Source organism: Callospermophilus lateralis, chromosome 5, assembly GCF_048772815.1.
Source record: "Callospermophilus lateralis isolate mCalLat2 chromosome 5, mCalLat2.hap1, whole genome shotgun sequence".
Taxonomy (NCBI): domain Eukaryota; kingdom Metazoa; phylum Chordata; class Mammalia; order Rodentia; family Sciuridae; genus Callospermophilus; species Callospermophilus lateralis.
The window spans coordinates 63,142,720-63,157,570 of record NC_135309.1 but is presented as its reverse complement, the minus strand read 5'-3'; the positions used below and the strand labels follow the sequence as shown (position 1 = coordinate 63,157,570).

The 14,851-nt window shown below is 35.0% G+C and overlaps 1 protein-coding gene across 1 annotated transcript; it reads left to right on the top strand.

The window, feature by feature from the left end:
- Window positions 1-5,054: 5,054 nt before the first annotated feature.
- On the top strand, window positions 5,055-9,206 carry Irgm (immunity related GTPase M). The gene is made up of 2 exons (XM_076857635.1): window positions 5,055-5,078; window positions 8,181-9,206. The coding sequence occupies exons 1-2, from the start codon at window positions 5,055-5,057 to the stop codon at window positions 9,036-9,038; spliced, it is 882 nt and encodes a 293-aa protein (XP_076713750.1). The 3' UTR covers window positions 9,039-9,206.
- The last annotated feature ends 5,645 nt before the right edge of the window (window positions 9,207-14,851 follow it).

Genomic DNA, 14,851 nt, shown 5'->3' with positions numbered 1-14,851 from the left:
ACACTGATGTGGCTGTGTTCTTGTAGTATGCTGTTTTTAAGTCCTTTGGGTATAGTCTGAGAAGAGGGATAGCTGGGTGAAATGGTGGTTCCATTCCCAGATTTCCAAGGAATCTCCATAGAGCTTTCCATATTGGCTGTACCAATTTTCAGTCTCAGGAGCAATGTCTGAGTGTACCTTTTCCCCCACATCCTCTCCAACACTTATTGATGTTTGTCTTCATAATAGCTGCCATTCTGACTGGAATGAGATGATAGCTTAGAGTAGTTTTGATTTGCATTTCTCTGATTGCTAGAGATGATGAGCATTTTTTTCATATATTTGTTGATTGATTGTATATCCTCTTCTGAGAAGTGTCTGTTCAGATCCTTGGCCCATTTGTTGATTGCATTATTTGTTTTTTTGGTGTTTAGCTTTTTGAGTTCCTTATGTATCCTAGAGATTAATGCTCTATCTGATGTGTGAGGGGTAAAAGTTTGCTCCCAGGATGTGGGCTCTCTGTTCACCTCACAGATTGTTTCTTTTGCTGAGAAGAAACCTTTTAGTTTTATTCCATCTCATGTATTGATTCTTGGTTTTAATTCTTGTGCTATAGGAGTCTTATTAAGGAATTTGGGGCCAACTCCCACATGATGAAGATTAGGGCCTACTTTTTCTTCTATTAGATGCAGAGTCTCTGGTCTAATTCCTAGGCTCTTGATCCATTTTGAGTTAAGTTTTGTGCATGGTGAGAGATAGGTGCTTAATTTCATTCTGTTGCATACGGATTTCCAGTTTCCCCGGCGCCATTTGTTGAAGAGGCTATCTTTTCTCCAGGGCATGTTTTTGGCACCTTTGTCTAGTATAAGATAAATGTAATTTTTGTGGGTTAGTCTCTGTGTCCTCTATTCTGTACCATTGGTCTACCAGTCTGTTTTGGTGCCAATACCATGCTGCTTTTGTTCCTATTGCTCTGGAGTATAGTTCAAGGTCTGGTGTAGCGATGCCACCTGCTTCACTCTTCCTGGTTAGAATTGCTTTAGCTATTCTGGGTCTCTTATTTTTCCAGATGAATTTTATAATTGCTTTTTCTATTTCTATGAGGAATGCCATTGGGATTTTGATTGGAATTGCATTAAATCTGTATAGTGCTTTTGGAAGTATGGTCATTTTGATAATATTGATTCTGCCTATCCAAGAGCAAGGTAGATCTTTCCATCTTTTATTGAAATCTTTGATTTCTCTCTTTAGGGTTCTGTAGTTTTCATTGTATAGATCTTTCACCACTTTTGTTAAGTTGATTCCCAAGTATCTTATTTTTTTTTTTTTTGAGGTTATTGTGAATGGGGTAGTTCTCCTCATTTCCTTCTCAGAGGCTTTGTCACTGATATACAGAAATGCCTTTGATTTATGGGTGTTGATTTGATATCCTGCTATTTTGCTGAATTCATTTACTAGTTCTTGAAATTTTCTGGTGGGGTTTTTTGGGTCTTCTAGGTGTAGAATCATATCATCAGCAAGTAGTGCTAAATTAAGTTCTTCTTTTCCTATATATATCCCATTGATTTCTTTCATCTGTCTAATTGCTCTGGCCAGTGTTTCATAAACTATGTTGAACAGAAGTGGTGAAAGAGGGCATCCCTGCCTTGTTCCAGTTTTTTCTTGCTTCAATTTTTCTCCATTTAAAATGATGTTGGCCTGAGGCTTAGCATAGATAGCTTTTATGATGTTGAGATATGTTCCCGTTATTCCTAGTTTTTCTAGTGTTTTGAACATAAAGGGGTGCTGTATTTTGTCAAATGCTTTTTCTGCATCTATTGAGATGATCATATGATTCTTATCTTTAAGTCTATTGATGTGTTGAATTACATTTATTGATTTCCATATGTTGAACCAACCTTGCATCCCTGAGATGAATCCCACTTGATCATGGTGCACAATCTTTTTGATATGTTTTTGTATTTGATTTGCCAGAATTTTATTAAGAATTTTTGCATCTATGTTCATTAGAGATATTGGCCTGAAGTTTTCTTTCTTTGATGGGTCTCTGTCTGGTTTTGGGATCAGGGTGATATTGGTCTCATAGAATGATTTTGGAATTACTGTCTCTTTTTCTATTTTCTGAAATAAATTGAAGAGAATTGGTAATAGTTCTTCTTTAAAGGATTTGTAGAACTCGGCTGTGTATCCATTCAGTCCTGGACTTTTCTTGGTTGGTAAGCTTTTCATGGCTTCTTCTATTTCCTCACTTGATATTGGTGTGTTTAAATTGTGTATATCTTCCTGACTCAATCTGGGCAAATCGTATGACTTAAGAAATTTGTCAATGCCTTCAATGTCTTGTATTTTATTGGAGTATAGGATTTCAAAATAATTTCTAATTATCCTCTGTATTTCTGTAGTGTCTGTTGTGATATTACCTTTTCCATCATGTATGCTGGTTATTTGAGTTCTCTCTCTCCTTTTTGTTAGCATGGCTAAGGGTCTGTCAATTTTATTTATTTTTTCAAAGAACCAACTTTTAGTTTTGTCAATTTTTTCAACTGTTTCTTTTGTTTTGATTTCTTTGATTTCAGCTCTGATCTTAATCAGTTCTTGCCTTCTACTGCCTTTGCTGCTGATTTGTTCTTCTTTTTCTAGGGCTTTGAGATGTAATGTGAGGTCATTTATTTGTTGACTTTTGCTTCTTTTAAGGTATGAACTCCATGCAATGAATTTTCTTCTTAGTACTGCCTTCATAGTGTCCCAGAGATTTCCATATGTTGTGTCTATGTTCTCAGTTACCTCTAAGAATTTTTTAATCTCCTCCTGGATGTCTTCTGTGACCCATTGTTCATTCAGTAGCATATTGTATAGTCTCCAGGTGATGGAGAAATTTTTATTTTGTCATTGATTTCCAATTTCATTCCATTGTGACCTGATAAAATGCATGGTAGTATCTCTACATTTTTGTATTTGCTAAGAGTTGCTTTGTGGCATAGTATATGGTCTATTTTAGAGAAGGATCCATGTGCTGCTGAGAAGAGAGTGTATCTGCTTGATGCAGGTTGAAATATTGTATATATGTCAGTTAAGTCTAAGTTATTGACTGTGTTATTGAGTCCTATAGTTTCTTTCTTCACCTTTTGATTGGAAGATCTATCCAGTGGAGAGAGAGGTGTGTTAAAGTCAGCCAAGATTATTGTGTTGTGGTTCATGGTTCAAAGACTCTTGAAATTGAGAAGAGTTTGTTTGGTGAATGTAGCTGCACCATTGTTTGGGGCATATATATTTATGATTGTTATGTCTTGTTGGTGTATGGTTCCAGTATGTAATGTCCATCTTGAGCAGTATGTAATGTCCATCTTTATTCCTTTTGATTAACCTTGGCTTGAAGTCTACTTTATTTGATATGAGTATGGAAACCCCTGCTTGCTTCCACAGTCCATGTGAGTCGTATGACTTTTCTCAAGCTTTCACCTTCAGTCTGTGTATGTCTTTTCCTATCAGATGAATCTCCTGGAGGTAGCATATTGTTGGGTCTTGTTTTAATCCAATCTGCTAGCCTATGTCCTTTGATTGGTGAGTTTAAGCCAGTAACATTTAGGGTTACTATTGACACCTGGTTTGTATTTACAGCCATAGTTGTTTATTTTTGTTATTTTACTTGAATTGGTTTTCCTCTTTGATTAGTTTTTCCTTTAGTGTACTACCTCCCTCTGTTGATTTTCATTGCTGTTTTTCATTTCCTCTCCATGAAATATCTTGCCAAGGATGTTTTGTAGTGCCAGTTTTCTAGCTATAAGCTTTTTAACTTTTGCTTATTGTGGAAGGTTTTTATTTTATCTTCAAATATAAAGCTTAATTTGGCTAGATACAAGATTCTTGGTTGGCACCCATTATCTTTCAGAGCTTGAAATATGTTGTTCCAGGATCTTCTAGCTTTCAGGGTCTGTGTTGAAAAATCTGCCGTTATCCTAACTGATTTTCCCCTATATGTAATCAGATTCCTTTCTCTTGTGGCTTTTAAAATTCTCTCTTTATTCTGTATGTCGGGCATTTTCATTATAATGTGCCTTGGTATGGGTCTGTTGTTATTTTGTACATTCAGCATCCTGTAGGCCTCTTGAATTTGGATTTCTAATTCATTCTTCATGTTTGGAAAGTTTTCTGATATTATTTCATCGAATAGATTGTTCATTCCTTGGGTTTGGACTTCTATGCCTCCCTCTATCCAAATAACTCTGAAATTTGGTCTTTTTATGCTATCCCATATTTCTTGAATGTTCTGCTCATGGTTTCTTATCATTTTTGCTGTGTCTTCTATGTTCTTTTCAAGATGATTTATTTGATCTTCATTGTCTGATGTCCTATCTTCTAAGTGGTCTATTCTGTTGGTGATGCTTTCATTTGAGTTTTTAATTTGGTTTATTATTTCTTTCATTTCAAGGATTTCTGTTTGTTTGTTTGTTTGTTTGTTTTTAGAACCTGTATCTCCCTGTTGAGGTGATCTTTTGCTTCTTGAATTTTTTTATGTAGCTCATTGTGGAAGTGATCTTTCACTGTCTTTATTTGTTCTCTTATGTCTTCTTTGAGATCCCAAAACATTTTAACCATGTATATCCTGAAATCTTTCTCTGTGCTTTTTTCTGTTCTAGCTGCCAATCCTTCTAATGATGTGTTGTTTTGGTTTGTTTGTGGTACTTTCTTCCCTTGTCTTTTCATGTTGTTCATGTGTCTTCCTTTCCAGCTCTGTGGATCTGGTTTGTTATTGTTTTTACCCTATAGATTTGTAGTGCTCTTGTAGGGATCTTAGATTTCTCCTTTGTGGGGAAAGACAATGTTAATAGATCCCAATATCAACAATACTTCACCCTTGCACAAATTATTATTAAGACATTTACAGTTTAGTTTAGATATCCAGAAATGTTTGATTCAATTATTATTTAAAATATAATCAGTAGTTTCATAAAAATGTTTATAGGTTCTGGCGGTGGACAATGAACTGGGGGTCAAGTATAGGATGATATGCTGCTCAAATGGTGATTTGATCTGATAGCCACACCCACAAAAAATGGTGAAGAAGGTTTTCGAAGATGGAGTTGGACTGCTTCCAGCAGGTTGGTCAAGTGGTACTTTACAGTTAGATGGGAATGATAATATCTGGTGTTCTATTGCACAATCAGGACAGATAGTGTTAATGTACCATATAATGCAAAAAGCATTTGTAATGCTTACTCACAAAGAAATGACAAATGTTTGAGGAGATAGATATGCTTACCCTGACTTGATCATTTCATAGTGTGTACATGTATCAAAATGTCACAGAGTATCCCAGAAATTGTTCAATTTTAACATATCAATTCACAAATGTAAACTCATCTTCCTATTAGGGATCCAGGTCTACTTCTACCCTCATATTTCCATGCTTATATGGAGGAAGAGTAACTGGAAGACCATCCCATAAAGACATTCACTGAAGAGAAATTTGAAACTATGGAGATTTGTAATCTCATCCTCACCTTCAGTGTCTCAAAAGAGCCTTTCTCCCATCTTCTAAAAACAGTCTTTCTCCCATCTTCTAACAACACACAAGGAGGAACCCCAATTCTCACTGTGCCTGAGAATGAATTCTAAGCCCATGCAATAAATTTTGCTGGGGAGCTGAACCCAAGTCTTGTGACTACCTCCTCATCACCATATGTGTAAACTTTCCTTGAAGTTGAAATACCTTTTAACACTTGGGTGACTTTGCTTCTTTCTAAAGCCAAAGAGGTGAGACTAGAATTCCAAGAGACTAAGAGTTTTATATTTGCTTCATTTGTTAAAAATTGTCAATAATGCCTATATCTATCTTGTACTGCTTCTTCCCAGAGCGTTCAGGAAGTCCAAGCAATAATCAGAATTGAAAGGTACCAGAACTGGCTTAATTAAACCTGTTTGCCAATGTGATAAAACAATAAGTGCTCATCTCTTCCTGTTTTTCTTCTGTCAAGGGACAAAGAACCTGTATCAGTATGTCAAGAAAGATGTTGTCAAGAAATGCTTGTTTTGCTATCCTCAAGTCAGGAGATGTGATCCAGGCAAATAACTAAGCACAATCTTCTTTTACCATTCAAAATTTCAATAGGTAGGGTTTTTCCTCAGGAAAATATCTCAAAGAAATATTGCCAGTTTGTTGAACAAGTTAGATGCAACAGGCTACAAACTAGGAAGAAATTTATTTTTTATTTTATTCATATTCTTTAAGCCTCTTCTATTAGGTTTCTTTTCCCCAATCCAAATATTATTTTTGGCCATTATACCATTTGTGTTTCTATTTGTGTGTTTAAACAGAAGTCTGATACATATCCATAAATCAATGCATCAAAGTACTGAGTAAACTGTACTTCCTTGCCTAAACATTTGATCTGCAGTGGACAAGGAGAGTATATTTAGATGTTTTACTCTTGCTTCACAATTTTCTCCATTCTTCCTTCCCAAAATATTATTTTATGTTTGTCCACGGGTCTTAACTGTGATGTTTGAAATCAATGCTGGTGACCTTTAGGACCAGTTTCCAAAATCTGTGTCTTTTTGTAATGACAAGCAGGTTGAGACTTCTTACAATGGCTCTGTTCTCGAAAGCAGTTGATGAATTACCAATGGATTCCAATGGTTCACTCTCCCTGTCCTTTCCTGTGGCCTCATTTTAGCAGAAAGTTTGCTTGGGCTTAGTTAATTGAGATGGCTTAGTCCCAACCACATATATAAGATTCACTTTGGCTCTTGCAAAATATTATGAACCTCTGAAACTATATGTTCCTTAAATACTTTTTTTAATGCATACTGAGCAATATCAAGAGGCTTTAGTGTTAGTTCAATAATGCTAAAGTCACAAAGGTCACATTAGAAGCTCTGGTCTGTTCTGCTAACCACATAGAAAATGATCTTCCTTATCTCACTTACATGTGGAATCTTGAGTAGTCAAACACATAGAAGCAGAGAATGGTTGCCAGGAGCTGGGAGGAAGGAAAATGTTGGGCAAAAGATACACAATTTTAGTTTCACAAGATGAACAAAGTTCTGGAGATCTAATGTACAGCGTGATTATGATAATGGAAATACTGTATTGTACACATGAAATTTGCTAAGAGAATAGATACTAGGCATTCTTTCTACACAAAACAATAACACAAAAAAATACACACATAGAGGCACACTCACAAATGGTAACAACATAGAGGTGATGGCTGTGCTAGGTGGATTGTGATTATCAGGTCATCATGTATTCATATATCAGAACATGAAGCTGTACAACTTAACATGTAGTTGTTATATGCAAGTGGCATCTCAATAAACTTGTTGAAAGAAATGACCTTCATATCATTAAGTATAGCAGCTTGTGAGTTTTTCTGAAGCTCTTCCCAAATTCTAATTTTCCTAAAAGACTTTGTACAATTAAATTACTTTTATAAAATAAGACATTTAAAAGAAAACAGGGTACTAAAATAAAAGCTCAAAATGCTGAAACATTGAGTTAATGGGCTTAAACTTGGACCTGAAGAATGAGGAAGCCTCATATTATTGCAAGTTAATAATGATTCATGAACAAAGACAAGAAAAGGACCCATGAAAAGATAACCAATGCAACTTTACAATTTTATCAACCCAATATAGCATCTGGCCTTTACTGACATTTTGATTTAAGCCAATGGTGTAAAACAATAAGCACTAAAAAAATTCTACATGGTTATTAAGGAATTTGAAACTGGTTGTGTTCTGATGATGATTATGTGGTAATGTGTGGTAATGTTATGAAATTTGATAATCAAAATTCTTTATAGTTTGAAGAAATGTACTGAAGTATTTATGCATGGAATGATGTGATGTCTTGGATTAGGTTGCATCCTCTAGTAGGATTAGATGAATGATGATTAAGCCATGTTTTGGCAAATTGATTCTAAAAGACTTCTTAACTTTAAGTTTAAATATTTCCATAGTAAAGAGTTCAAATAAGAAAAAACCAGAAAGATATGAAAATTGATCTGTTTCAGGGCATAATTGAGGGAAATGGCAGAGTTTGCAGCACTTTGGGTAAGACCAAAGCTCAAAGGCATTCTTCTGGCATAGTAACCCTTTCAAATTTCCTCTTTCTTTCAGTTACTTTACTTGTACACAGTCATGGGTCAACAGTTCTGTGGTACTCCTGCTCATGATCAGCACCATGATTTGGCCTCCAGCTTTACTGCACATTTGAAGAACTTGGAGGTAGAAAACAAAATCATTTCTCAGGAAACCATCAGTTTGATAGAGTTGCAACTAAAAAAGGGAACATTGTGGAGGCAACCTTTGCAATCAACAGTGTATTGGAAAAAAATAATAATGCCCAACTCAACATTGCTGTAACAGGGGAGTCTGGGGCAGGGAAGTCAAGTTTCGTCAATGCCCTGAGAGGGATTGGTCATGAAGAAAAAGATGCAGCTCTTATTGGGGTGGTGGAGATGACCATGAAGAGAACTCCATACATACACCCAGATTTTCCCAATGTGATAATCTGGGACCTGCCTGGGATTGGAATCACTAAGTTCCAGCCAAAACATTATCTGGAGAACATAAAATTTAGGGAGTATGACTTCTTCATTATTGTTTCTGCTATACGCTTCAAGAAAAATGATTTGAACCTGGCCAAGACAATCAAAATTAAGAAGAAGGATTTTTACTTTGTGAGAACCGAGGTAGACTGTGATTTAAAAAATGCAGAGATATCTAAGCCAACTACCTTTGACAGAGAAAAAGTCCTGCAGCAGATCCGAGAGGAGTGTGTGATAAATTTTAAGAGTAATAACATGGATAAACCACAAATGTTTTTGATATCCAATTGTGATCCTTCTAAGTATGATTTCCTGATCTTGAAAGACAAGCTCCTAAAGGATCTGCTTGTTCAAAAGCACCGCGATTTTATGCTTTCCCTGCTGAAGATTATTGATAGGGCTATTTTAAGAAACCGGTATTTTCTGAAGCAGTTTACCTGGCTAGAAGAATTGAAGTCTAAAATATTGGCCACCTTGCCTGTGGAGGGCATCACCAGTGACAAATGATGTGGAGAAGCTGAAGGCAGGCTTCAACTACTATTGAGACCTTTTGGTTTGGGATGACGCATCCTTGCAGATTGTGGCTGAGAATTTGCATGTTCCTTTGGAACAATTCCAAAGTTTGTTGAAAATCTCCAAAAATACTTTTGAAATATTTGAAGATGTTCTGTTCAACTAATGGGTGTGTGGGTGTGTTCTTGCTCTGGTCTTTACATTAGACTATGACTTTACTTTTTTTTTTTTTTTTTTTTTTTTTTTGCATTACTAGGGGTAGAACCCAGGGCCTTTTACCAGCACTTTACCACTAAGTTACATTACGATATATATATATATATATATATATATATATATATATATATATATTTTACCTTAAAACAGTGTCTGATGATGCTGAAGTTCTCCTCAAAGAGATATATTTAAGAAACAGGTGGATTTCCAATTAGACTAAGGGCACATCCTCCTGTTTATCCATTCAAAGAAATAATAATAATAATAATAATAATAATAATAATAATAATAATAGGCTTACTCCACCAATGAGGTTATAGCTCTCATATAATCATTTCATCTCTGAATATTCCCAGATTGCCTAACACATGATATTTTCTGGGGACACCGAAGATTCAAACTATAATACCAACACAGCTTCTAGAGACTCACAATTATATGCCATGTTGCACAGGCACCCTAGTCACACTGTCACATAAGCTAAATCATACCTCTCCAGGGTCTCCTGGAGTATCCATGCCCCATTGTCCTGGAGACTCAGTGGTACTTCTTGTTACTGAATGTTTGTACTACATCACCACACATACCCAAGGATGTAGGAGTGACCCCCAACTTATGTGGCGCACAAAAACTGACAGGCTCAGTCCTGCCACCATGCATGCATACTGTGCTGCCTCTGCCTGATTCCACTGAAGTGGTCACAAAGCAAGTGCCCAACCTCACTTCTGTGGGCACCACACCTTCTTAAGCTAGAGTGCCCCTTCCCATATGTCATGCAAAGACACCCAGGTTTTCTGACCTGGTTGTCACATTCAATAAGCCTAAAAAATCCTTAATTATAGCAGAAGAAAATACATGGAATCTATACTATGCCATGCAACCAGAACCAAAGTCATTGTAGCCTACAAACCAATATACCCTGTGACTTTTTCAGTAGAAAGCAATTTTACTACTAACAGCACCCTATAAAATTGGTAGAAACAACTGATCTATGAGATAAACAAATATCAAAGTAGGGACCCAAAATTATAAAATAGCAGGTGAAAATGAAACATAATAATACTCTAGCAACAGGCCCCAAAGAAAAGGAAATGGACAAAATTCCTGAAAAAGAATTTAAAAGAACAATCCTAAGGAAGTTCAATGAGAATCAAGAGAATTACACAATCAGGAACACAATTTATGTTATAAATGAGAAAGTTTAAAAGGAGATAGAGATCATAAAAATACCCAAAAATCTGGCAAGTAAAAAACTCAATAAGGCAAATAAAAAAAAACATAATCAAGAGCCTTAACAACAGGACTAAATGGAGTGGAAGAAAGTATTTCTGAACTTGAAAACAAGTCTTCTGAAATTACTTGATCAGACACAGGGAAAAAGAAAATAAATATGCTTAGAAATGAAGAAAGCCTCTAAGACTTATGGAACACTATGAAAAGGCCAAATATCTGAATTTTGAGGTTTATAGAAGGCCAAGGGAAGGAAAAAGGCATAAAAATCCTATGCAATGATACACACAAAAAAGTCTTAAAACACAGGAAAGACAAGGATATCCCGGGCCAGGAGGCTCAAAGGACACAAAATAGAGTTGACCAAAAATGGTCTTATCTGAGCATATATCCTAAAACTTTCTCAAAAACCCAAGACAAAGAAGGAATTATGAAAACAGTAAAAGTAAAGTGCCAAGTCACATTTAAGGGAACCCCCCCACTAGATGAAGAGTAAATTTCTTAGTAGAAACATTACCAGCTGGAAGATAATGGAATGATATATTGAAAGTTAATAATAATAAATTTAAAATGTTTAATAAGAAAAAAACACGCCAACTAAGAAAATTATGCCCAGTAAGGCTATCCTTCAGAAAATACTTTTCAAGACAAGAAAAACCAGAGAGGATTGCGGGGCATGGTGGCACATGCTTGTAATCCAAACTGCTTGGGAGTCTGAGGCAGGAGGATTGCAAGTTCATAGCCAGCCTCAGCAAATTAGTGAGGCCCTAAGCAACTTAGCAAGACCGTGTCTCTAAATAAAACATAAAATTGTCAGCGGTAGAGTGCCCTGGGTTCAATCCCATTGCCAAAACAAAAACCAGAGGGAATTCATTAGCACCAGACTGGCTTTATAAACAATGTTTAATGGAGTCCTATATCTAAAAGAGGAAGGAAGATAACTGTTAATATGAAAACATGTGAAGTTATAAAACTCACCTAGAAGAACAGACACACAAAAGAGAAAAAACACACAAAAGAAAAAAAACACAAAAGATAAAGATAAAAGATAAAACAATACAAAAGAGCAGGCACACAAAAGAGAAAACACAAAAGCAGACAAGAGAATCAAAGCTTTTCAATACACAAAACCACCAAACCACAAAGATAACACTAAGAAGAAAAGGACAAAGGATGTGCAAATAAGAAGAATAAAAATGATAAAATGACAGTAATAAGTCTTTACATATCAATAGTAACCCTGCATATGAACAAATTAAGGTCCCCAATTAAAACTTATGGAATGGCAGGATGAATTAAAACAAAAGACCCAACAATATGCTGCCCCAAAGAAACTCACTTTACTCACAAAGACATATACAAACTAAAAATTAAGGAGTGGAGAAAGATATCCCACAAAACAGAAACAGAAGCAAACAGGAGTACCCATATTTAGATAAGATAGACCAAGAAAAAAGTGTAAAAAGAGAGAAAGGGCACTATAGAATGATCAAAGGATCAATACATCAAGAGAATATAATAATTGTAAATGTATATATATATATGCATCTAATGCCACAGCATCCAAGTTCATAAGGCAAACATTGGAGCTAAAGGAGAGATAGGCTACAATATAATAACAGCTGAGGATTTCAAGACCCCTCTTTCACTAATGAACAGGTCATATAAACAAAGATTCATCAAAAACATGAGAGTTAAACTATACTATTAACAAATGGACTGACAAAACATTTACAGAATATTTCATCTAACAGTTAAAAAATATACATCCCTCTCGTCTGCATATGGAGCACTTTCTAAGACAGACCATTAAGCCACAAACTAAATCTCGGCAACTTAATATATCTTCTTTGACCACAAATGAGTAAAACTAGAAATCAATAATGAAAGAAACTTTTGCACTAATTCATGAAGGCTAAACAACATAATATCAAATCAACAATGGGTCATTGAAAAAGGAAGATTTATAAATTTCTAGAAACAAATAAAATGGCAACACAACACACTAAACCTTAGAAGATACAGCAAAATCAGCACTAGGAGAGTTTTATAGCAATATGTGCTTACATAAAAAGAGACTTCAAAGAAATAATCTAACATAAACCTCCAGAAACTAGAAAAACAAGAACAATCTAAACTGCAACATACAAGAGAAATTATAAATATCAAAGCAGAAATAAATGAAATAGAGACTAATAAAAATGCAAAGATCAATAAAGTGAAGGACTGTGTTTTTGATTGGAATAGACAAACAAAATCAACAAATCTTTATAGTTAGATTAATAAAGAAAGAAAGAATATCCAAATAAATAAAATCATAGATGAAGAAGGAGAAATTACAACTGATAGCACAGAAATGCAAAGGATAATTCAGGACTATTTTGAAAAACTATATGCTAACAAATTAGAAAACTAGAAGAAATAGATGGATTTAAAAACACATATAAACTACAAACACTGAATCATGAAGACATAGAAAATCATTGAGTAGACTGATAACAATGATATTGAATCAATAAGAAAAACTTTCCCATCAAAGAAAAGTCCAGGGATCTGGGGCTGTGGCTCAGTGGCAGAGCACTTGCCTGGCATGTGTGAGGCACTGGGTGTGACCCTCAGCACCACATAAAAACAAATAAACAAAATAGAGGTATTGTATTCAACTACAACTAAAAAATAAATATTTAAAAAAAAAGAAAAAAGAAGAAAAATCCAGGACCATATGGCTTCACTGCAGATTCAACTAAACTTTAAGAACAAGTACCAGTTCTTCTCAAATTATTATAAATAACTGAAAGGCAAAGTGCTCTTCCAAATTCATTGTATGAGGCCAGAATTACCTTGTTATTAAAAGTGGGACACAAAAACAAAAAGAAAGCTATTAAATAGTATCTGTGATGAATATGCAAAAATGATCAACAAAATACTACTAGCAAACGAATCCTACAGGATATTAAAAAGATCATTCACCACAATCAAGCAGGATTTGTCCTGGAGATGTATGAATGGTTCAACATAGAAAAATCAAACAATAAACACAATACATATCACACCAGCAGAATGAAGGACAAAAGTCAGATGATTATCTCTTAGAAGCATAAAAACTATTTGATAAAATTCAATATATCTTTGTAACAAAAATTCTGAACAATTCCGGTATATAAGAAGCATACCGGAACATAGCAAAGAATATGAACAACAACAACACAGCCAGCAGCACGCCAAATAAAGAAAAAGCTGAGATCATTTTCTCTACTATCTGTAACAAGACAAAGATAACCACTTTCACAATTTCTATTTAATATAGTACTTGAAGTCTTACCTAGAACAATTAGGCAAGAGAAGCAGATAACAAGCCTACAAATAAGCAGGGACAAAGTCAATTTGATTTTGTTCACAGACAACATAATTGTATGTATAAAGAAACTTACACACTCCTTCAAATACTGTTTGATTTTACTGATAAAGTAAGTCAGCAAAGTTTCAGGATTTGAAATTGACACACAAAAATCAATTACATTTGAACACCAATAATGAACTTGCTGAGAAAGAAATCACAAAAAATTTATTCACAATAGTTGTAAAAAAAAGTACCTAGGAATAAACTTAAAGAAGTGAATGACAACTGGGCATGTGTTGCATGCCTGTAAACCCAGTGATTTGGGAGGCTGACCAGGATGATAGCAAGTGCAAGCACAGAATGGGCAACTTCATGAGACCCTGAAAAAATAAAAAATAAAATTGGGCTGGAAATGTAGCTCAGTGGCAAAGTACCCCTGGGTTCAATTCCCAGTAACAAGGGAAAGCAGGAGAAAAAAATAGAAGAAAAATGAAGGAAGTGAATTACCTCTATAATGAATTACAAAACCCAATGAAAAAAGTTGAAGAAAGTACGTGAGGGCTGGGGTTGTAACTCTGTGGTAGAGCACTTGCCTCTCAAGCATGAGACCCGAGTTTTATCCCCAGCACCACACAAAAATAAATAAATAAAAATAAATATATTGTGTCTATCTACCACTAAAAAATATTAAAAAAAGAAAGTATATAAAAAATGTGACCTATGAATATGGATCAGAAGAATTAGGGTTGTTTAAAAAATCCACACTACACAAAGATATTTACAGGTTCAGTAGAATCCCCACCAAAATATCAATTACATTTTCCATAAAACTAGAAAAAAAATCCTAAAATTCATATGGTAGCACAAAAGACCCCAAACAGCCAAAGTAATCTTGAGCAAAGAGAACAAAGCTGAAGAACAATATCCAATGTTAGGATATACTAAAGGAAGATAGTAACCAAGACATCATGGTATTGGCATAAAAAGTGAAACAAGACCAGTGAAACAGAATAGACATCAG

Excerpts from the sequence above, each read along its gene's own strand:
- Irgm (XM_076857635.1), top strand. The coding sequence starts at position 5,055 with ATGGAGTTGGACTGCTTCCAGCAG. Across the intron at positions 5,079-8,180 it reads AGTTGGACTGCTTCCAGCAG|CTTTACTGCACATTTGAAGA; the intron begins GTTGGTCAAGTG and ends TTTGGCCTCCAG.